Source organism: Moschus berezovskii, chromosome 8 (assembly GCF_049115385.1).
Source record: "Moschus berezovskii isolate FMDL1 chromosome 8, NW_MosBer_1.0, whole genome shotgun sequence".
Taxonomy (NCBI): Eukaryota; Metazoa; Chordata; class Mammalia; order Artiodactyla; family Moschidae; genus Moschus; species Moschus berezovskii.
Window position 1 is genome coordinate 26,821,510 of NC_142467.1, and position 23,388 is coordinate 26,844,897.

General features: G+C 36.5%; 1 protein-coding gene across 2 annotated transcripts in view; it reads left to right on the plus strand.

Annotated features, from left to right (window-relative positions):
- EDIL3 (EGF like and discoidin domains 3) overlaps window positions 1-23,388 on the plus strand; it is a 512,079-nt gene that overhangs the window by 274,865 nt on the left and 213,826 nt on the right. For both annotated transcript variants that reach the window (XM_055430480.2, XM_055430481.2), the window contains one exon: window positions 2,024-2,137. In XM_055430480.2, coding sequence (XP_055286455.1) covers window positions 2,024-2,137 — 114 coding nt within the window. The remainder of the gene's footprint in view (window positions 1-2,023; window positions 2,138-23,388) is intronic.

A 23,388-nucleotide genomic window follows, 5' to 3' on the forward strand; every position in this document is an offset into this window, starting at 1 on the left:
TTCCAGGAGGAGATCCTGTTTATAAGAAAGACATTAAAGGAGAAGGAAAAATAGAAGTTTTCTAATATTTTTTCCATGTTTAATATTGAGAGGGTAATTTAATGATCATATTGTTTTAAGCACCGTGAAAACCCAGAACTTTAGAATAGCTTTTGATATGTTTATCAGAAGGCATATTACATGTCTGAAATAATTTTCTTCAGATTGTACCACTATTTTGTTAGATATTTGATCAAGCAATATTTACTGGGCATTAGTGGTCTTGATGAAAGTGAAAGAGGAGAGTGAAAAGGTTGGCTTGAAGCTCAACATTCAGAAAACAAAGATCATGGCATCTGGTCCCATCACTTCATGGGAAATAGATGGGGAAACAGTGGAAACAGTGTCAGACTTTATTTTTTTGGGCTCCAGAATCACTGCAGATGCTGATTGCAGCCATGAAATTAAAAGACGCTTACTCCTTGGAAGGAAAGTTATGACCAACCTAGATAGCATATTAAAAAGCAGAGACATTACTTTGCCAACCAAGGTCCGTCTAGTCAAGGCTATGGTTTTTCCCGTGGTCATGTATGGATATGAGAGTTGGACTGTGAAGAAAGCTGATCGCCGAAGAATTGATGCTTTTGCACTGTGGTGTTGGAGAAGACTCTTGAGAGTCCCTTGTACCGCAAGGAGATCCAACCAGTCCATTCTAAAGAAGATCAATCCTGGGTGTTCACTGGAAGGACTGATGCTAAAGCTGAAACTCCAATACTTTGGCCACCTCATGCGACGAGTTGACTCACTGGAAAAGAGTCTGATGCTGGGAGGGATTGGGGGTGGGAGGAGACGGGGATGACAGAGAATGAGATGGCTGTTATCACCGATTCGATGGACATGAGTTTGAGTGAACTCCGGGAGTTGGTGATGGACAGGGAGTTCTAGTGTGCTGTGATTCATGGGGTTGCAAAGAGTCGGACACGACTGAGCGACTGAACTGAACTGAGTGGTCTTCTAGATGGTGTGTGGCATTTTGGGGGTACAGAGAACAGTACTGGACAGGTCCTGCATTTGTAAAGTTCACAGATTGACTGTGAGAGGGAAATGCCCACAAAAAGACAATTCCTAAGGAAGAGCATTTAGCTATGTAAGAAGCGGTTGTGGGAATAGGAGCAGAGCAGGTGTTCAGTTGAAACAGATGATAGAAGGGAAAGCAGTGCAGAGCCGTGTACGTCCTCCAATTACTTTACTAGTTCCCACAGAACCAAACTCAGTGCTGTGCTTAGAGGAAATGATGTGCAGATATTGGTGATTGATACTTCACTGAGTTCATCATTATTCCTTTTTTTGTTGTTCAAAATCCCATTTATTGTCCCTGTTATCCAAAATTAGCATGGAATTTAGTATAATTTGCTGAATGTTTTATATATCATATGATTTTTCATCAGGTATAATAATAGTATACAAAGGTAAATCCCTTTAGTCATCCTAACTTTAGAAACCCTTGAATGAAATTAGGAAATGATCATCATTTACATTTACTATACTTTGCATGTAACAAGCTTTAGCTATTAACTCTAATTTGCTTCTCATCGCATTCATCAAAGGCGAACTATTTAGAAACTAAAACATCTCTGTCAGTTAGAATTTTAATGAATTAAGATGAAATGACACAGTGTTAATTGGCAGGGGTTGCTGCTGGGGAGGTTTCTAGATCTTGTAAGTGATACCAATTCATTTCTCGATCAGGGTTAATTTGTTTGATTTTAATTCTAAGGATACACTGAATATTTCCCCAACTAGTCATGTTTATTTTCAGGATTAGAGAGTGTTTTAGTTCTGTTGGATTTGGATTCTCAATTCCATTTGAATTTGACTTTGATTGTTAATAAATTGTCTATTGTAAGCACCATTTATATTATTGATAAGACATACACACATGACATTATTTAGACCTTCTCTTATTTGAAATACCTAAAACCTTCTAAAAATCTATCTTTTTTCACCAGTAATTCTCTTTCTCTCTTCTTCCTATTTTCCTCAGATATAAATGAATGCGAAGCTGAGCCCTGCAAAAATGGTGGGATATGTACAGACCTTGTTGCTAACTATTCCTGTGAGTGCCCAGGGGAATTCATGGGAAGAAACTGTCAATACAGTAAGTATTCACATATTTGTGAATATCTATATATGTATATATATCCTCTGTTTGCATCACCTTCACTTATTATGGAATTTGGGTAATTTGGTAGTAATAATTTGCTTCAGGGGTTTATAATATATTAAAATGTGCATTTCATATTTGTTGTTATCAAATATGATAACAACATAACATGATAACAACAATCCAATGTTGTTAGTGTACATATATACTCCTGGATGGGTCTCAGAGCATGATAGGGATACGAGTGGTTACTCTGTGATCTCAAAGGAGCTCAACAGTTCCTTAAAGGCACAAGTGCATCACAAGTTTATACAAATGTCCAACAATTAATAAACATGTGCCTCATTTTGGCTCTTGAGTATATACAGGAACTGATTTCCTCCCAGACTGGTTATTCTGTTTCAAACAATAAATTTGAGCATTCTAAACAGATAACCTTGGTCACAAATAAAAGGTAGAGATTAATGAGGATTCATGTTAAGCTGGTCAATCCATTAGTAAGAATTTTAAACACCATTTATTTGTCTTCTTAAAGCTTAAATCTGTGAGGTCTTGAAGTGATGGATCAAATTATAGGACAATAATTTGCCTGAAGTGTTTACCATGAAGCACAAAGCACCCCACCTTTCTGAAAACAAACAAAAACTAGGAAGAGGTAATAACAGGATTAAAGTTGGTGAAGGAGACCAGAATTGGGCAACAATACTTGCTAATGAGGACAGTAGTGGTGTTGTTTATTAATTGTTGGACATTTATAGAAAGTTCATAGTGCTATGGCTTTGATGTATATAATGATGTTAGAGCATCATAACATTATACAAGTCAGAATGCAAATGCACATGAGAATTCAGACATGGGAACTAAGACACATGGGCTATGTGGTTTTCCCAGGCTCTCAAAATTAGTGCGAAAAGCAGAACTGGAAGGAATCTAGAATCAGGTCTTAAGATTCCAAATTCTGTATGCTGCTGCTGCTGCTGCTAAGTCACTTCAGTCGTGTCCGACTCTGTGTGACCCCATAGATGGAAGCCCACCAGGTTCCCCCATCCCTGGGATTCTCCAGGCAAGAACACTGGAGTGGGTTGCCATTTCCTTCTCCAGTGTGTGAAAGTGAAAAGTGAAAGTGAAGTCGCTCAGTCGTGTCTGACCCTTAGTAACCCCATGAACTGCAGCCCACCAGGCTGCTCCATCCATGGGATTCACTAGGCAAGAGTACTGGAGTGACCTGCCATATAGTTTTCTCTAAATCAGGATGTCTCTGTGGATAGAGCGGAACAAGGTAAACTTGAAAGCACCTTCCACCTCTGCTCTCTCTTACCCCCCCCACACACACACACACTCACTCACTCCATCCCTCTCTCCCCATCTCTTTCTCTTTAGCCAGAGTAGCAATTTTATTTCTCACTTTCCCTCTCTTTATTCCCCTTTGACAATGGTAATTTATAAAATAAAACAAGGAAAATTATTGAAGAATTAATTTGGGTTATGTATTTAAACACAGTGATCTGGCGATTCTCATCACCCGAGTCCTGAAAATCTTCATGAAAACGATGAAATTGTGAATAGCAAATAAATACTTGAGATTGAGCAAAATTTTTTCTAAGCTTGAAAGTAATTGGAGTGTGCTTCTCTGGAGGCTCAATGGTAAAGTATCCACCTGACAATGCAGGAGACACTGGTTCAGTCCCTGATTCGGGAAGATCCCACAGGCTGTGAAGCCAACTAAGCTTATGTATCACAGCTATTGGTCCTGTGCTCTTGAACTCTGGAGCCACAACTACATATGTACTTATATGCCTAGAGCCTGTGCTCCGATGACATCAAAAGAAGGAACCACAATGAGAAGCCTGCCCCTTGCAGCTAGAGAGTAGCCTCCACGTCCACAACTAGAGAAAAGCCTGCACAGCACTGAGGACTAAGCACAGTCATAAATAAATCAAACTATTTAAAAAATGAAAATAATTGGAGAAGGACACGGAGCAGAAGTTAATAAAGGGAGGTTCAAGTATGGATGAATGGAAGGAAAGGAGAGTCTGAGTAAGCAGATTATTCTGCATAACCCATAGCCATCCAGTCAACTAACCTAGCAACCTTCCTACAAAGAGTTTAACCTCCCACTAAGTTAAATTCAGTTTCAAGTAGTCCTTGGCCCACCCAGGCCCAGCTCTTGCATGAACCTTTGGTTCATGGGACGTCAATATACTGCCTAGTGAGCCTTTGGCACCTGTATTGATCAAGGAGCAACTAGACAGCCAGTTGGTTACCTCTTATTGTTGTTCAGTAACTAAGCTGTGTTGGACTCTTTGTCCAATGAACTATATAGCACACCGGGCTTCCCTGTCCTTCCCTATCTCCCGGAGTTTGCTCCAACTCATGTCACCGAGTCACTAGTGACATCCAATCATCTCGTCTTCTGTCACCCTCTTCTCTTGCCCTCAGTATTTCCCAGCATCAGGGTCTTTTTTAATGAGTCAGATCTTCGCATCAGGTGGCCAAAGTATTGGAGCTTCAGCTTTGGTCCTTTCAATGAATATTCAGGGTTGATTTTCTTTAGAATTGATTGGTTTGATCTCCTTACTATTCAAGGGACTCTCAAGAGTCTTCTTCCACACTACAATTTGAAATAGCTCAGGTGGAATTCCGTCACCTCCACCCGTTGAAAATGGAAGGAAACCTGGATGTGAGCTAGAACGTGAAACCGATGACTAAAGCTTGTGCATCTCTCCATTAGCAATTTTACTGAAGTCACCACATGTGAAAGTATCCTGGAAAGAAACCTGATAGATTAAGAAGGCTGTATCGAAATAGGCTTTGAGCTTAATTGCCCCCAGCTTGCATCTAGTGTCTTCCAATTAGTTTTTGCTACTGTGTTTCACAAAATTTTGTTTTTCTTTGACTTGGTTTTGTCTCTGTGTAATATCTATATGTAAATCCAGACTGCTCTCTGACATGAGTGTGATAGTGAGATGCCTCCCATTACCTATCATATCCTCTGACATTCTGCTGTTCCCTTCTTCATCTCTGTGCCTTGACAGGGATCAAAAAGGGTCACATAAGGTACACTGTAAAATATGTTCCTCTGGGGGTATTAGTTTTTATTGCATTGATTTATAAGAATATGTAATAAGGATTCTGATTCTTCCCATTGTCTTTGTTGCTGAGGATATATGGTTTTGCTTTCTCCTGTGGCTTTTTATAATGTTTAGAAAATCCAGAGTAAAAAAGTGCACCTTGCCACAGTGATGATTTAGTGCCACACATTGAAAACTTAGACCATCCCCTGACTACACAGCATATAGAAGAACCTGCAGGTTACAGCTAGTGCCAGCTCCCAGCTGATTGAGGTTCGGATCTTGGGAGTTCACATTGCAGAGATTATAACTAATTTGCTCACGTCCGCTCTGAAGTTAAGATTGATAAACTTTCTTCAGGCTTTTTATGCTGTCCCATAGGAATACCACTAAGTCAGTTTATACCTGCAATAATGGGAGAGAAGCCATTTGTTTCAGCAGATATTTCATGTGAGAGAGGAAAGAGAGAACGATGGAAATTAAGTGCTTGGCGGGGCAGGGAGCTGGGGTAGGGGTTGCGGAGGTTAGGGGGTCGGGGAGGGAAGGGTTAGAGGGCATCCATTCAAAAATGCTGTTGTCCCTGTGTTCACATTCAAACTGTCTTCAGTCTGACTGTGGCTCCTGCACTTATATTTGCCTCACTTGTACCACTTCTGCCTTTTTAAAATTTTGATTTTATATTGAAGTATAGTTGACAGATATCTACTTCCTTCTTAATTGTACTGATGGGTTTATTGAGATCTGGTATATTTTACAATGGGTTATGCAAATGAACTTGAAATAAGAGTTTCTCATTTTAGGCCATTTCTGCATGCAGGCATCTTGATAGTTTATCTGAGATCACTTATTTATTTCTCACTCATTTCAAATAATCAGCAGTCATATGATACTATGATCTTACCAGCTGCTACTACTACTAGCAAGCCTTATATCAAAATATAAAAGTGGTAATTTTGGAGGCTGCATTTCTCACGGTATAGAGAGACTGATCTTGATATTTATATACTTATCATCAAAACATGGGTTTTTTTTTTCCAGTCCTTAGCTTTTTATTTGCCTTTTCCTCATTTTTACCGTACCTTCAATTTTAAGCAATTTATTATGATTGATTTTCAGTCTAATTAGATGAAATATTTTTAATATTAATGATATCCTGCATTTTAAAAACCTAAGTATAAATTCATTTATTCATTCATTATTCATTTTCATTTAAACAATTAAAGGCAAGACATTTATGTTGATATGAGAGTTTAATATTATTTTAAAAGATATTATGTGAATTATTTTTCATAATGTGTGTCTTTAATTAATACAGCTATTAAGTACTTTTAGTTTGTAAGGAATAAATTTATATCTAGCTCTATTATAAGATAATGCTTAATTATGTGGTAATAATTATTATGTGTATCAATCACCTGTTAAACATTTTCTGTAACAATATAATTAGTTCATATGTTAACAACAAATGTTTCAATACTTGGCAAAGAATGTACTTATAATTTTAACACTGATTATTTCCTAATATCTGTGGGTGAGTTAAGGCAATTATATATCTGATTTATATAATTTCAGTTTAGATTTCCAGTTATGATTCATAGAGCTTATCATTGACTTTGAGAGATCTCAATTATTTTTTAGTTTTATCTTTCTTTTTTTTTTTTAACCACAGGGCATTTGATTAACTTTGATTATTTTTATTTTAATTGAAGTTACTTTTGATTGATAAGTGAAAATTTTTAAGATATTCCCAAAGCACCTAATGGGGCTTCCCAGGTAGCTCAGTGGTAAAAAATTCTGCCTGCAATGCAGGAGATACAGGAGACCTGAGTTCGATCCCTGGATTGGGAAGAATCCCTGGAGGAGGAAATGGCAACCCACTCCAGTATTCTTGCTGGGAAAATCCCATGGACAGAAGATCCTGGTGGGCTACAGTCCATGGGATCTGAAAGAGTCAGACCTGACTAAAGCGACTGAGCAGACACTTAGTACCTATTACACTATTACAGATATTCTTCTAATTTAAGTTCTAATTTATATTCCCTTGTTTCTTTTAAATAAGTTCAAGTGTTCACATGGCCATTTTTATAAACATCTTCAAAGGACAAGGATGATAAACTGGAATGAAACCTGTTCTCAGGAGAATAGATACGCTTTGTCATGTAGAATTAGCAGAACACGATGTTTAAAGTAAATTCAATGGAAATTGATGGCACTTTAGTTAACTATCTAAAAATAACTAGGATTATTTTCATTTTGGGGGCCCATGTGGCTAACAGTAGCCGTATACAGTTCCCTTCTGGGTGTTTAAATGTGACATGATTAAATTTCAGGAATGGCACTCAAATTCTTTTCCATTCCTGATACTATTTCTGTAAATTAAAATAGTCACCAAGGGAGCCCTTATAATACAGCATCCCCAATTATGCCAGAAAGTATTATGACTTGGATGATTTCAGAGCATTTTATTAAAAATCAAAACTAAAAATCTTCACCTGAGGAGAAAGTGATGTTTCTAAAAGTCAAAATTATCCAGTTTTAAGTTAGTGAAATAATCTAGATAATTCTATAGTACTTTAGGAATTCCATCTATAAACTAATAAGGGCAAAAGGTGATGATACATGTGGATAGAGTTTGAACACTATAGATTAATATTTTGTATATTCATTTTTGAGCAGCTGTAACTCTTTAAGCCTTCATTATAAATGAGCTAGTATTTACAAATACACAAACATATGCTAGATAGATGTATATATGTGTTTTTTCTTTTGAAATCCATGTATGCTGCCAAGTACACTTGAATTATAATTGAAGACTTACGCTGTTAAAATTGATAAAACATTTGATAAGTAAATAATGTCATCTGCATTATTATATGCTCAACAATTAATTATTGCTTTTGAAAGACAAACTTGTAAATAAAAACTCTCAACTTATCTTAAAATTTTGTCACCAATTGTTATATGATAATGTTGATTTTAATTTTACTATGAGCCCAGCACTGTTCTAAGTACTTTAAATAACACCTTATTTGATCCTCTTAACACTCTTTGTGGTAGATTCTGTTTATCATTGGCTCCATTTTACAGAAAAAAACTGAGCTCCTGAGAGATGAAATAATTTGTGTAGGTTCACGTGGCTAGTAAAGTTCAGATCCTGGTCTTAACCCTATGTATTGCATCTGCATAGCCTGTCCTCCCAAGCATGATCGATCCTGCCCTTTGGCGGGTGAAAGGAACACTGTTTACTACACAGTACACTTCAAGAACACTTGCACTTGAGTGGCCTTGACAAGTGGCTGCAGAGTAAGAGGAAAGAACATAGGCTTTGAATTCAAGTAGAAGTGAGGTTTAGACTCTGACTTTTTCTCTTTGGAGAAGGAAATGGCAACCCACTCCAGTGTTCTTGCCTGGAGAATCCCAGGGACGGGGGAGCCTGGTGGGCTTCCGTCTATGGGGTCACACAGAGTCGGACACGACTGAAGTGACTTAGCAGCAGCAGCAGCAGCAGAATTGAGGTTTAAATTCTGGCTTGTTCTCTTTATATGTCTGAATAGTATTAGTTGACCTTTCTGAGCCTCAGATTCTTCATCTATAAATAGAATGAACAGCACTCTTTGGTTTAAATTGATGACTAAATTAAAATTAGGAGCATATATAAACTATTTAGCAAACTACATAGGTAAGATAGTAGATAAGCAAATAATTGCATAAATAAATAGACACAACGATTTTGAGTTACTTAAAGTTAAAGCTAGTTTAGTCCCCTTTTTCTTGTTATAATTTTTTAAAATTTTAAAGTACTACCTATCTTTAGTAATTGACTGTGTGTACTGAGAACAAAATGTATACAAGTCAGCCTTTTAATGCATTGCATACCATGTTTTACAAGTACATTAATTTAGGAAATCCAGTGACATTAGCAGAATTATTAATAAACAAATATTATTAATTCAGTCAAAACCATTAGAGGGGATGAGTTGCTTTAGTTTTTGAAAAATATGGCATCATAACCTACTCTGGACCACAAATACCAACGTTCATTTCTTTATGTTTTTTTGTTTGCAGTTATTGTAAGATGCCGCTGTTATTTGATCAAGTATTTTAGTTAATAGTGAACAGAAACAGTGTAGCAAATAATTTCAGTATTTTCTTATCTAATACAGATGGCCAGAAATTATAGTTTTATCCCATATAACACTTAAATTCCTAGTCTGCTATATCCAGGTATTACATAGATCCAAAGGCAAAATATAAGAGATTCTGATTAAAATAGAGTTTTAAAAATAATAAGTGTTTATAAAGAAATGAAAACGAGGATTAAGACACACATAAATTTAATAAGAAAATTGTGTAAGTCGAGTATTATAGTGAAAGTATTCAGCTAGGTGTTCAGTAAATAAACTAGCCGCAAATATTTATTGATTTTTTTTTCTTAACTATGTACAAAATTTTCGGAAAACGTATGAATTAATTCATTCACCAACCTGGATCCCACAGTAGCCACCCACTACAGCTGGAGCAATAATAGCAGTTAAATTCAGTTCCTGTTCTTGTGGAGTATGCAGATTAATGGGAGAGAAAAGCAAGACTTACATAATGGCTGATTACAAAAATGATGAGCACTGTGAATGAACAGGGAGCCATGATGGAGCACCTGTTCTGTTTGGGGGAGTTTAAGGAAATGACATTTGAACTGAGGCCAGAGGAACATAATAGTAGGTACCAAACAGAGGCCAGGCTGTCGAAATGAGGATTTCACAAGAAGGACAGTATGCTCAGGGATAAACAGCTCTTTGTTTAATATGAAGACAAATATTAAGTGGATGAGTTCTGATTGCGTGTAATAATCATGTGAGGAGGTTTTTAGGATGATCACTTGCCTTTTAGGCTTTGACAATACGGGGTCAAGACCAGCTGATGGAAAAAGTATTTAAGTATTAATAATCCATCTCATAAACTATCTATTTTGTGTTTCTAGAAGGGATTTTTAAAACACCAAAATAGACTTTAGCTTTTGTACGTGTAGCAAAAACTCAAAGAAAAGCAAAGAATAATAATCATTAATGCTAATTCTAGTTTTATTCCAGATTTTAAAAGTCTTCTCTGTTTTAGAATTTTTAAATGGTGCTTTAGTAGTGATTTTTGCCTTTGAAATCATTGCCTAATATCAACGTAAGGTTACTTTCCTTGAATACATAGAATAGGAATTAATTCAGAACTCCAGTAGGACAGGCAAAGGACAGCTTTCCTTAGGCTGTCACCTTTTGTGAACATTAAAAAAAAGAAAAAATAACTACGGGTTGATGAAAGCTTTGTATTTAAGATTAATTGTATAATGTTAAATACAAGATGCTGCTGCTGCTAAGTCACTTCAGTCGTGTCCGACTCTGTGTGACCCCATAGACAGAAGCCCACCAGGCTCCCCCTTCCCTGGGATTCTCCAGGCAAGAACACTGGAGTGGGTTGCCATTTCCTTCTCCAGTGTGTGAAAGTGAAAAGTGAAAGTGAAGTCGCTCAGTCGTGTCCGACCCTTAGCGACCCCATGGACTGCAGCCTACCAGGCTCCTCCATCCATGGGATTTTCTAGGCCAGAGTACTGGAGTGGCTTGCCATTGCCTTCTCCAAATACAAGATACACAATATTTAAAATCTACCCATAAATATATAGCGATATAAATGGAAGTAACCATAACTATAAATACTTGAACATGGATAATTATTTAACTTAGTTTCTCACATTCTTTACACAGACCTGACAATAAGTACAAAAAAATCTAGAATACTGTGCAAGTATATCAGTAGCCCTCAAGGAAAGAAATGACTCCAACATTACTGCAGGATGAAGTCTTTGCAACAATAAACACAAAAAATTGACTTAATGACAAAACCAAATTGGATTTTATGTGTCTGACACAGAAGTTCCATTTTCAATCAGATGCCTCTGGGTATATTTTTCCAAATGTTGCCCAACAATTTTGTACAGAGATGTCACACTTTGAAAGTTCACCTGCTGTACTTTAAAGTGATAATCTAATAAAAAAAGATGTAAAAATATCTGCTGAATGCTCAAATAGATCCCCTAGGACTTACTAAATACGTCTAACAAATTGAATCAGATTCTCATTACCTGACAGTTTTGTATTTCATTACAAATAATTACTGAAACATTCAATAAGACCTTCTTGTTTTTCAAATTATGTAACATTCCCATTATGCACTTAATAGCATATGTTCAGGGATCAAAATTAATTTTGCATTTATTCTCCAAACTGGAACTCATTCTAATATATCCCTATCTCAAAAAAGGCAGGTAAAGTATGCAGAGATCAAGAGAGTTTGGGAACAGGATAATGTGATGTCATCTTTATAGCATTTAAAAATGTAATATATGATTGAGAAATACTGAATTTTTCTCTGACCGTAAATATCAGTCTTTTCAATTATCCTTACCTTGACATCCTTACCCTTGACAAAAAAAAAAAAAAAAAACTCAAAATTTGGAACTATAGAAAAGAAATCTCCTATAGGAAAACTGCTAGGAGAGAAGTCATTCTATGACTTGCAAGTTGAAACATGGTTAAGATATAATTTGTGGGCTAGTCATTATTCTTTACATGTGTAACATGGCATTTTGGGGTGCTTAGGTGAAATTTGGGGTCCGAATATCAGAGTGATGCTGAAATGGTTATTTCATCATGGGAAAATTACAGGCACAAATCACTGTTTTTGTTTTTGTTTTTTTTAATCAAATTCACTGAATAACAGAGACACTTTTCTCAGGAGAAAGAAAAGAACATAGATGATATCTAATCTTTTATCAAATGTGCAGAGCTTTCCAGGATTTCCTGAAATCCCAAGGGTTTCAAATAGTACCAATAAAATTTTAGTGGCACCCATGGTTGGGCGGGACACCAACCCCTGGCATGCCGCTGGCTGCAGTTGTTGGCTACATCTGCAGCCTTGGAAGTGATAGCTTCCAGCAACATGTAGCACAGAGAGCCTCGTATATGGTTTGAGTTCATCTTCAAATCTTTGTTCTTCACCTGAAGGAGAGGATTCCAACAAATTTCTTTCCTGCAGAGTCATATTGAATGGTAGGTGAAACTGACACATCACGGTAAGCTAGGACAGCCAGTTATAAAAATGTGAATGATAACTCAGGGAAGCACTGGTAACACAGACAGATTCAGGAATCAGATAAGAATGGAGAGGTGGTAAGATTGAATGTTAGCGCCAAAGGAGAGATTAAAAAGAATAAAGAGTACAAGACTGCTAAAATAGACTTTAACATAAAGCAGTTCTATCTGCAAAGGGACAAAAAGAGAGTCATCAGAGAAGCAGAGAATGAAGATGTAGAGAGGGCAAAGAAAATAATGTTTTTAGAATAGGAGCTGGTCAGGGAGATGGGTACCTAAGAAAAGGCACTCTTTTAAAAATTTTGATCGTGTAATCATTAATAGTCCTGAAATAAGTGCGGTGGGTGGGAGAGAGAATGCCAGATTTCACCTCTTCCACATGGAACAGGTGCTGAGGAAGAAATAATAGCCACAGACTGCTCCTCCCAGCTTATGGAATGCTCAACTTTGAGCATATCTTAAACCCCAAAGAGCCATTAAGGTGGCCAAGGACCTAAAAATAAGTTTCATGATAGTTGCTTTAATAGCTTTATCTGGTCAATAATACACATTCTTTTTAGAGTTCTAAAGGGAATGGACACATAAAGTATCCAACTTAAAAATAAATTGAACTGGAGGAATATGGTTCTATAAAAAGAAGTAGAGCCAGAGCAAAGTCAGTAAATTCAATACTAAAATTCAAGGAAAACAGGAGCAGGGACAGAAAATAAACTATTCTGACAAGAAAAGTGGATAGAACTATAGTTATATAAGGGAGCCTATAAATACTCAGCACTATTATCTAACTACAAAACACCAAAGAGTTGAAACCGTGCCTCTTAGCTCCAAGAAATCCAAGGATATTTGTGGTAGCTTGTTCAAAATAAAATTCAATTTATATTTTTTGGTACACTCAGGAAGACACACAATTTTTTTGAACATCCATAGCCTGGCTATTTCATATATAAATGTTGCTTCATACCCACTCAGCAGTTACTTAATAATGCCTTTTCCTTTCCCATTAGAATTATTCCTCGATTCTACCATTGTTAATAGCTTTCAGTATAACAAGACATGAGCACTTTCCTACAGGGATTTATATAAAGGATGCTCTTAGCCCCATCCGCTTTAAGTGCTTAATGCAAAGTTTTTGACCAAGGCTACAGGACCCTCAGGGATAGCTAGAATTCAGGGTGTCTGTGTTTCTTGATGAGGAAACAAAAATTGTATGTTTCTTTTTTACTAATAGCTCTCTGAAACTTAGAATTTCCATCCATTACAGATGTGAAAATTGAAAGTGATGTCGCTCAGTCGTGTCCGACTCTTTGCGACCCCATGGACTGTAGCCTACCAGGCTCCTCCGTCCATGGGATTTTCTAGGCAAGAATACTGGAGTGGGTTGCCACTTAATCATTGCATTAGCACTACCAATGACTTTGTCACTAACAGAAACCACAGTTATTTTCATACCACATTATCTTGTACAGAACTGAAAATACCATTTACTGTTTTCACTAATAAGAAACTATAATGGGCCTGCCACCACCTCTGTTATTTAACGTGTTAATAGATGAGCATGCATGTTATTATATCACACATTTAAAAATATTTTGATACTTACTTTGTGCTTCTGTTTATTTCATTTTGGAACCTGAAAAGCATTATTCTGAGAAGGGCCTCTAGGCATCACAAGACTGATGAAAGTATCCATAGTGAGAAAAGGTTCAGAATCCTGAGTTACTGGCTTTTTGGTTTCAAAAGATAATTTTTCCTCTGGAATAAACATGCATGAAGCTTTTGGAAATAAAAGCTACTAATGATCCATTTTCAATGAATGTCCATTTCTAGTCATGCTTCTGAGTTTGGTTCTCTAGCTCCATGTATACAAAATATAAGTAAAATAGCAGAAGGTGATACTGTTAAGCCACATTTTTGTCATTGTGTTTATAGGAGTTTTAACAGCAGAGTTATTATTGAATGCATTGCTGCTTGTCACCAACAGTGCAGGTTCAGATATGGATATTAATCCATATTTAAAAGACAAAAAAAGAGATACAATAAAGAACATCCCTCCTGCCCAGGGACTACAGTCTGAGGTTGAAAGCATCCAGTCTACTTTCTTTTTAACCAGGGCCTTTCCAATTTCCTTAAGACCAATTATAATCTGTGTAAAATTTTATAATCAGTTAGTTATTTAGTTATAGTCAATTTTGAATTTGACATATATATATAGTTGCTTTAGAAGAATACAGCTTGTGTATAAGTTAACAAAAAATTGCCAGTTGTCTAGAATCATAGCATCAAATACAGAGTGAAATGTGGATTGCTCATTATGTGAGAAAAAAAGAATGCCAGTCTACTAAGTTATATTTTTAACTGGTGATCACATCAGTTTCAAAGCATCAGCGTATTGTCACTAAGTACATAATTAAGTCTATTTTGAAATTTAGTTTTTAATTCATAGTTTATGTGTACCTAGAGTTATTTTAAGCAGTCTACACTTCTAAGTCTCATGATTCCATCATTTATTTGGCCTTCTTTCTTTAAGAAGGATAAGTTGGCACAGATCTGTGAGTGCCTAACTGGAATAAAAAGGTGGAAATGACTAGACATCAAACAGTTAAACCAGAACTACAAAATTCCTTCTTCTAGGTAATATTAGAAACCAGACTGGGAAAATGATATATTTTTTCCTATTAAATTGTTTTATCCATTTTATTTGATAGAATTTTATATAATACTCTGTAATATTTTCAAACAACAATGTGCCACTATCCTTAGAATATTAAACAGAAATTGTTATACTTTTCATGACTAGACCAAACACTAGAATATAGTTAGTAGGTTTGTGGGGACTTGTGTAGTGTTCTGCATAATGAATGAACTCACTTAAGTCCCTATGATAAAATCCACCTGACTGCTCAAAAGGTTAAATGTGTATAAAAATCTGCTATTTTGCTATGCTAGAAAGAAGACTTAAGAGACACTAAATGAATTGTTTTTCCTTCTCAGATACAATTGCAAGCTTATTTCCTTTTTGTGCTGTAAGTAACCTTTTCATGTGCAATCCACAGCACTATTTATTATTCATTAAAAAAGCTACCTCAACTAAAATATTACTATAACTGAAGAATATTCAGTAAATTGAAATTCATCATGAGTATGAAAGGAAGCAGGGTAAAAACAGGGAAAAGCAAAAGTTCTGTGAGAGTCCATGTGACGTGGAAACAGGAAGAAAAATAGAATGAGAAAGTAAGACATGGGTCCAAGTTGTCCACAAGCCTTCTTTATAGGTTGGTTCACATATAGTCTTGAAAATGGCCCTCTAAAAAAGATGAATTGAATGACTATACTTTTCCTATAATCAAAAAAGCCAAAAAAAATACATCAGAGTAATATTTCAAAAGTCTTAATGTCAGTGACTATGTGTTCTATATTTTGATAGTTGTCTTAACATATAATGCCATTGTCACAGTCCTGTCGCAAAAGATCTTAGGTTGTTTGATGTCTAGTCATTTCCACCTTTTTATTCCAGTTAGGCACTCACAGATCTGTGCCAACTTATCCTTCTTAAAGAAAGAAGGCTACCCTTATAACTTTTATTTATTGTTGCTTCATTATTTCTACAGTGTGTCTCACATGTGTCTAGTTGGTCAAATCCCAGGTCAGATCTAAAGTTTTTCAAGAATAGACATTTACTTTTACAATGTATTTTCTTTCCTAATGTCAATAACACCTAAAATCCCTGTGTAGATACAATAGACATTTGACAAACCCAGGCAATTGAGTGGCTAAGATTTCCTGAGAGAATGAGAATAAAATAAAGATGCCTTCATCTATATTGATTAACATAAGAAGGGGAAGCAGACTATCACTTATTGAAACATAATGAACAGACCACTGGAAACATGTAATCTAAATTTAAACTGAATTAAAAAAAAATATTGGAAAATGTTATGGGTGTGGTCTTACACTTTTTAACAGCATATAAGTAAAAAGGAGTGACCACTTCACATTCTACTCATAGCCTCTCTACTCCCAAGAATACAATAGTAGATGCAGTTTTTTGAAATTCCGGGAGCTGGCTAGCCAGGTAAGTTGTCTATAGGCTGCTTTTATTACTGGTTGAAATGAATTTTATTTTTAGTATTCCACCTTAGCCAGAGAGTATTGATAGAAATTAAATACTGTAAAAATTGTGTTTCAGTTAATAATTCACATTATTAAATAGCTATGCTTGGGCTTCCCTGGTGGCTCAGTCGGTAAAGAATCTGCCCGCAATGCAGGAGACCTGGGTTGGATCCCTGGGTTGGGAAGATCCCCTGGAGGAGGAAATGGCAACCCACTCTGGTATCCCTGCATGGAGAATCCCCTTGGACAAAGGAACCTGACGGGCTGCAGTCCATGGAGTCACAACTCTTCAGACACAACTGAGAGACTAAGCGTAGCCCACAGCATGCTTATGAGAAATTAGAGTTCAAACTGAAGTTTAAAGTAATTGTAAGATACGTGGAGTAAATGTAATCAATTGATTTATTTTCTTCATACTTTTTAATCTGCCCTCACAGATATTGAATCTTGGATATACAATAAATTGAGTATGAAAGGAAAGGGAAATACACTGGGGAAATCCAAGTTAGTGTGTACATGAATGTATAATTGGTGTCTGTTTATTTTTCTAACAATTATGTTCACTTAAAATACAAAGCTTTAAGAACAAAGCTTAACAGCTACTATAAAAGCAATCCTGGGGTTAAAACATTAAGTTCTTAATAAAGTAATGATATGAATTTTGGAGATTATATACATAAACTATATATAAACTATGTATAAATTATATGGACTTCCCTGTAGCTCAGATGGTAAAGAATCTGCCTGCAATGCAGGAAACCCGGGTTTGATCCCTGGGTTGGGAAGATCCCCTGGACAAGGTAATGGCAACCCACTCCAGTATTCTTGCCTGGAGAATTCCATGGACAGACGAGTCTGGTGGGCCAGTCTGTGGGGTCACAAAGAATCAGACATGACTGAGCCACTAACATTGCTACTACTATAAATTATATATATAGATTAATGTTGTGGTACTTACCCATTTGCTAATTTCTTGTTTGAAGATATTAACATTGAAAAAAGTTGTCTCCATAATTTAGGCAGAGGTATTTTGTTAAACAGAAAAGAATGCCCTTATTGTAATTGACTTTCTCAAAAGTGAATATATAAAAGCAGTTCATGTATTATAGAAAGAAAATAAAAAGCAAGAGAGAGAAGAAAAATAAAGTTGTAGAAATTCTTGAGGTAGGCCATTCACCATAGTCCTTTTCTATGGATATCTAGCTGTCAAATGATGCTAACTTTAAATTGGCATCACTTGAACCTTAAGACTAGAGTATGAAATGTCATGCCTCTGCTTTGCTCATTCAACATTTAAAATCTGTTTTTAAATGTTGGATGAATAACTATCAGTGTTGACCCTTCAGCCTATACGCCATTGCAGAAACAATGATGAAGAGAAGAGAGTCAGCTATTTTACTACTCTTTGTCTTTATAAATATGATGGAACTGCTTGTCACTTCTCATCACTTCTCCACACTCTTAACACGTAGTGCAGCAAACAGAAATGACCCCAAAACATCACATCATGGTGTTTGTCATGACCCTTTGGTAACCAAAACACCTAGGGCCAAATCTTTCCTCTGTGAATTTAGGAGTTATTTAAACTCTCTGAGCCTCATTTGCCTCATTTAAAATTGGGAATGAAATTAGTCTCCATGGGGTTATTTTGAGGCTGAAATACTTGACATGTTTTCTTTGCAATAAATATATTCAGGCTTCATTTTTATTCTTCAAGAATGTCTGTGAGAGAAAAAATCCATACATTTGAAGCAAAGAAGCTTCTTCTGAAACTGTCTCTTCATTTTACTTTGCTTATTTAACACCTCAAATGGTAAAGAATCTGCCTGCAAGGCAGAACCAGGGTTCGATCCCTGGGTTGGGAGTTCCTCTGTAGAAGGGAATGGCAATCCACTCCAGTTCTTGCCTGGAGAATTCCATGGAGAGAGAGGCCTGGTGGGCTATAATCCATGGGGTCGCAAAGAGTCGGACACGACTGAGCGGCTAACATGTACACACACAAGAAACCAATACTCGTGCATGTTTTTCTTATGTCTGAAAATCAGATCAAAACAGAGTTGGCTAGGTACTAAGGGGGTATTTCATGATTTTTCTTCTAATACATCCACTTTATGTCTTGGGAAATCGAAAACAGTGAATATTAACATTCTTCTCACATTGATTGGAAGAATAATTCATGATGAAACAAAAACGATTATGCTGAAGATATAGAAATCAGGTACTATTCAATTTGGGGGGAAATGGTTTGTTGCTTTACTGTCAGTTATGGACTTGAGGAAATGAGATTTCTTTGATTACTGCAGCAAAATTGCTGCCAGCTAAAACTTTATCTCCATCCAACCTAAAGGTAAGATTACTCGGATATTAAATTGGGAAAAAAAAACTTGATTATAAAGGCGCTTTTCAGAGTTATAATCTAGTTTATCAAAGTATTAATATGAGATTTTTCCATAGGAGAAATCCCTGTTTTGTACCACAATGAAAAAAAGTGCCTGCCAGTCACAGACCTATTTTAAAAAGAGATTATTTAATTAGCTATTTTTATATCCAGTGAGTCTGGCAATATACTGTGGGGAACCATTTCGTTTTCATTCATTATAAGAAGCTATAGTGTATATTTCCCCTAGGCAGAGATTTATATGACAATTTGAATGCTTTGGTGACAGAATTATCTGATGATGAATATGATATTAAGGAAATGCCATGTGGCATGACATTTTGAATCATTTTCAGTGACTCTTCATGATTAATAATTGTGCTTATGTATGTATTTAATTTTTATTAAGAATATTTTGTGTGGGAAATGGGAGTAGATGTTCTACTCTTCTTTTATTTCCTGAATAAGAAGTAAATACTTGGAAAACTTGGCTGAACTGGCAGTATTATTTCAGTCTTTGGTCTTCAGATAGTCACAGTGGAAGTCAGTCTCTCCTACCCATAACTTAATTCTAACTTTTGCTTTATAACAATAAAATAACAATTACAGTATAAAGAACTGCTATTCATTAAGGGCATGTTAATTGCCGTATTATTTACTATGTGTTTACTATATATTGTTTCTAGTCTATGAAACAAATCTAAGGTGGATGTTCTTTTCCCAATAATACAGATGATTAACTCACAGTTTCCATACTTTGCTATATATTCAGTTCAGTTCAGTTCAGTTCAGTCGCTCAGTCGTGTCCTACTCTTTGCGACCCCATGAATCATAGCACGCCAGGCCTCCCTGTCCATCACCAACTCCCGTTGGTGCACTCAAACTCACCTCCATCAAGTCGGTGATGCCATCCAGCCATCTCATTCTCTGTCGTCCCCTTCTCCTCCTGCCCCCAATCTCTCCCAGCATCAGAGTCTTTGCCAGTGAGTCAACTCTTCGCATGAGGTGGCCAAAGTATTGGAGTTTCAACTTTAGCATCAGTCCTTCCAATGAACACCCAGGACTGATCTCCTTTAGAATGGACTGGTTGGATCTCCTTGCAGTCCAAGGGACCCTCAGGAGTCCACTCCAACACCACAGTTCAAAAGCATCAATTCTTCGGCGAACAGCTTTCTTCACAGTCCAACTCTCACATCCATACATGACCACAGGAAAAACCATAACCTTGACTAGACGGACCTTGGTTGGCAAAGTAATGTCTCTGCTTTTTAATATGCTATCTAGGTTGGTCATAATTTTCCTTCCAAGGTTTAAGCGTCTTTTAATTTCATGGCTACAATCAGCATCCGCAGTGATTTTTCTATATATTAATATCACCTAAATGTTTTTAAAAATGCAGATATCTGTAACTGCATTTTCATTCATACCCTCCACCAAAATTACAGTGAAAACAGTCTTGATGAACTGATATACTAGAAAGTGGGCCAAGACTCAATAAGTCACTTTACATACTTTATGTCACCAGTATATGACACTTAATTGTTACCTTATTTCCCAAATAAATTACCTACATTTGAAAATTGTATGATCCTATGAAACTGTAGATCTTTATATCAATTAATATAAAATTAATGTTTCTATTTTCATTTTATCTTTTCAGTTTTGGTTTAGCTGAGCAAATAACATTTGAAAGAACTAAGGCACAAAGGAAATACTGTAATAACCCCTACCTGAGCAATTTATAGTTCACATAATATTTATAGTTCATAATATTTCTTTTTATTTATCTAAAAAGGTTTTGGGTAATTGAAGAAAAATGTTCAACTAATGAAATATTTTTCCTAATAATACAAGGTGAAATTTATATCCCTTTTTCTATTTTGTGTAATTTATCATTCTTGTATATTAATAATAGTAGCTATATCCTGCTGTGTCCTAATGATTATGTTGCAAAATAACTGCTTTTAGTATTTTTTGAAACATTTTACTTAAGTGAAGAATTCCTAAGAATGAAAATCACTTTCTGTGTAATTTACCGGAATTTTTAGCAATGATAATAATTCTTCCGTCTTCATTTTGGGTTAATGAAAGTAAAAGTGTTAGTCACTTAATTGTGTCCAACTCTTCGTGATCCCATGAGGCTCCTTAGTCCATGGGATTCTCTAGGCAAGAATATTGGAAAGGGTTACTGTAACCTTCTCCAGGGGATCTTCCCGACCCAGGGATTGAACCCAGGTCTCCGGCATTGCAGGCAGATACTTTACCTTTTAAGCCACAAGAGAAGCTTTAATGGCTTTGGGTTTATGGCTATGCTTTATTTTATATTTTTGATTTGTTGACCTTTACCTGATTCCTTGTTAATCTTGTAAATATATAACTAGGGTGGTGAGCAATTCAGCATGAGTAAGATGGTAAGCTGAAGCTGCAATACTTTGGCCACCTCATGCGACGAGTTGACTCACTGGAAAAGACTCTGATGCTGGGAAATGTTGGGGGCGGGAGGAGAAGGGGACGACAGAGAATGAGATGGCTGGATGGCATCACCGACTCTGTGGACATGAGTTTGAGTGTACTCCGGGAGTTGGTGATGGACAGGGAGGCCTGGCGTGCTGTGATTCATGGGGTCGCGGAGAGTCGGACACGACTGAGTGACTGAACTGAACTGAACTGAACTGAAGATGGTAAGACAAAAACCTCTGGAGAAGCTAGTCTTTTACCTCATTCCAAAGTAAGAGAAATATTAGGTCCTCTTTTAATTAAAAGCTTAAGAAAAAGCATAAAATTCTAGTTTTGACTACCTTTTCAAAATTTGAAACTTGTAACGGGCAGTCACAGGATTATCTGAAGTTTCAAACTTTATATTTGACATCTATTTTTAAGTTTATAAGAAGTTTATAAGAAGCATATCTATTTACTTAATCATTTAGGTCACACTACATAACAATCATGTATTCTGTTTGAACATACCAGAAAATAGCACTGTATCATTAAGTATATGAATATTTTGTTGAACATAGCTAATATTCTGTACCTTTTCCAGCAACTGAATATCTAAATCTAGATGTAAGATTTTTAAACCTTACTTGTCAGAAATATATGTGTTATTATTTGTTGTTGTTCAGTTGAGTCATATTCAACTCTTTGTGACACCATGGACTGCAGCATGCAAGGCTCCTCTGGCCTCCACTGTCACCCAGAGTTTGCTCAAATTCATGTCCGTAGAATTGGAAATGATATCTAACCATCTCATCCTCTGCCACCTCTTCTCCTTTTGCCTTCAACCTTTTCCATTATTAGGTATATTACTAGTGTGCATTACTAGGTAACAGACCTGGGTTTGATCCCTTGGTTGGGAAGATCCCCTGGAGGAGGGCATGGCAACCCACTCCAGTAATCTTGCCTGGAGAATCCCCATGGACAGAAGATACTGGCAGGCTACAGTCTATGGGGTCTTAAAGAGTCAGACATGACTGAGCAACTCAGCACACAGCACAGTACACTATTTAGTTGTTTTTTCTACAAATACTGTCTAACAAAAATGAACATTTAACCTGAACGTAACAAAACATCAAGGTCTACTTTATTAGTAGCTTTGAAAAGAAGCGAAGGTAAATTTCCTATTTTAATAGGCTGACCTATATTCCTAACATTATAAAACTGATCTCATATGAATCTCAGATAAGAAATAATGTATGAAAAGCTGGCTTAGCTTCTACAGATTTATAACAAAATGATACTCTATTAACTTCTCCTATAATGCTCTTTCTATAAAATTCATAATTCATCCTTTGTTTCCATAGGTTTACTTTTGTTTTATTATAAATTCTATGTTGGATTTTTCCCTTTCAGAAATTCCAAAGTCATGGCAAATGCTCTATGTAAAGCATTTGTGATACTCTCTAGGAATGTTTGATTCCTAGAATCAGTTCCTAGAATCAATCAAGAATTCATCTTTTGTCTCAGTTCTATCCTGGAAATAGTGACAAAAGATTAACTTTTTAAAAATTAATTTATTTTTGACTGCCCTAGTTCTTTGTTCGGAGAAGGCAATGGCAAGCCACTCCGGTACTCTTGCCTAGAAAATCCCATGGATGGAGGAGCCTGGTAGGCTGCAGTCCGTGGGGTCGCTAAGGGTCAGACACGACTGAGCAACTTCACTTTCATACATTGGAGAAGGAAATGGCAACCCACTCCAGTGTTCTTGCCTGGAGAATCCCAGGGAAGGGGGAGCCTGGTGGGCTTCCGTCTATGGGGTCGCACACAGTCGGACACGACTGAAGTGACTTAGCAGCAGTAGCAGCAGTTCTTTGTTGCTGTGTGGGCTTTCTCTACTTGCCTTGCCCCGGGGCTACATTCTAGTTAGGGTGCACAAGCTTCTCATTATAGTGGCTTCTCTTGTGAAGCACAGGCTCTAGGGCACTTGGGCTTCCGTAGTTGTTGCACGTGGGCTCAGGAGTTGTGGTGCATGGGCTTAGTTGCCCCATGGCATGTAGAATCCTTGCAGACCAGGGATCAAACCTGTGTCCCCTGCTTTGGCAGGTGGATTCTTTA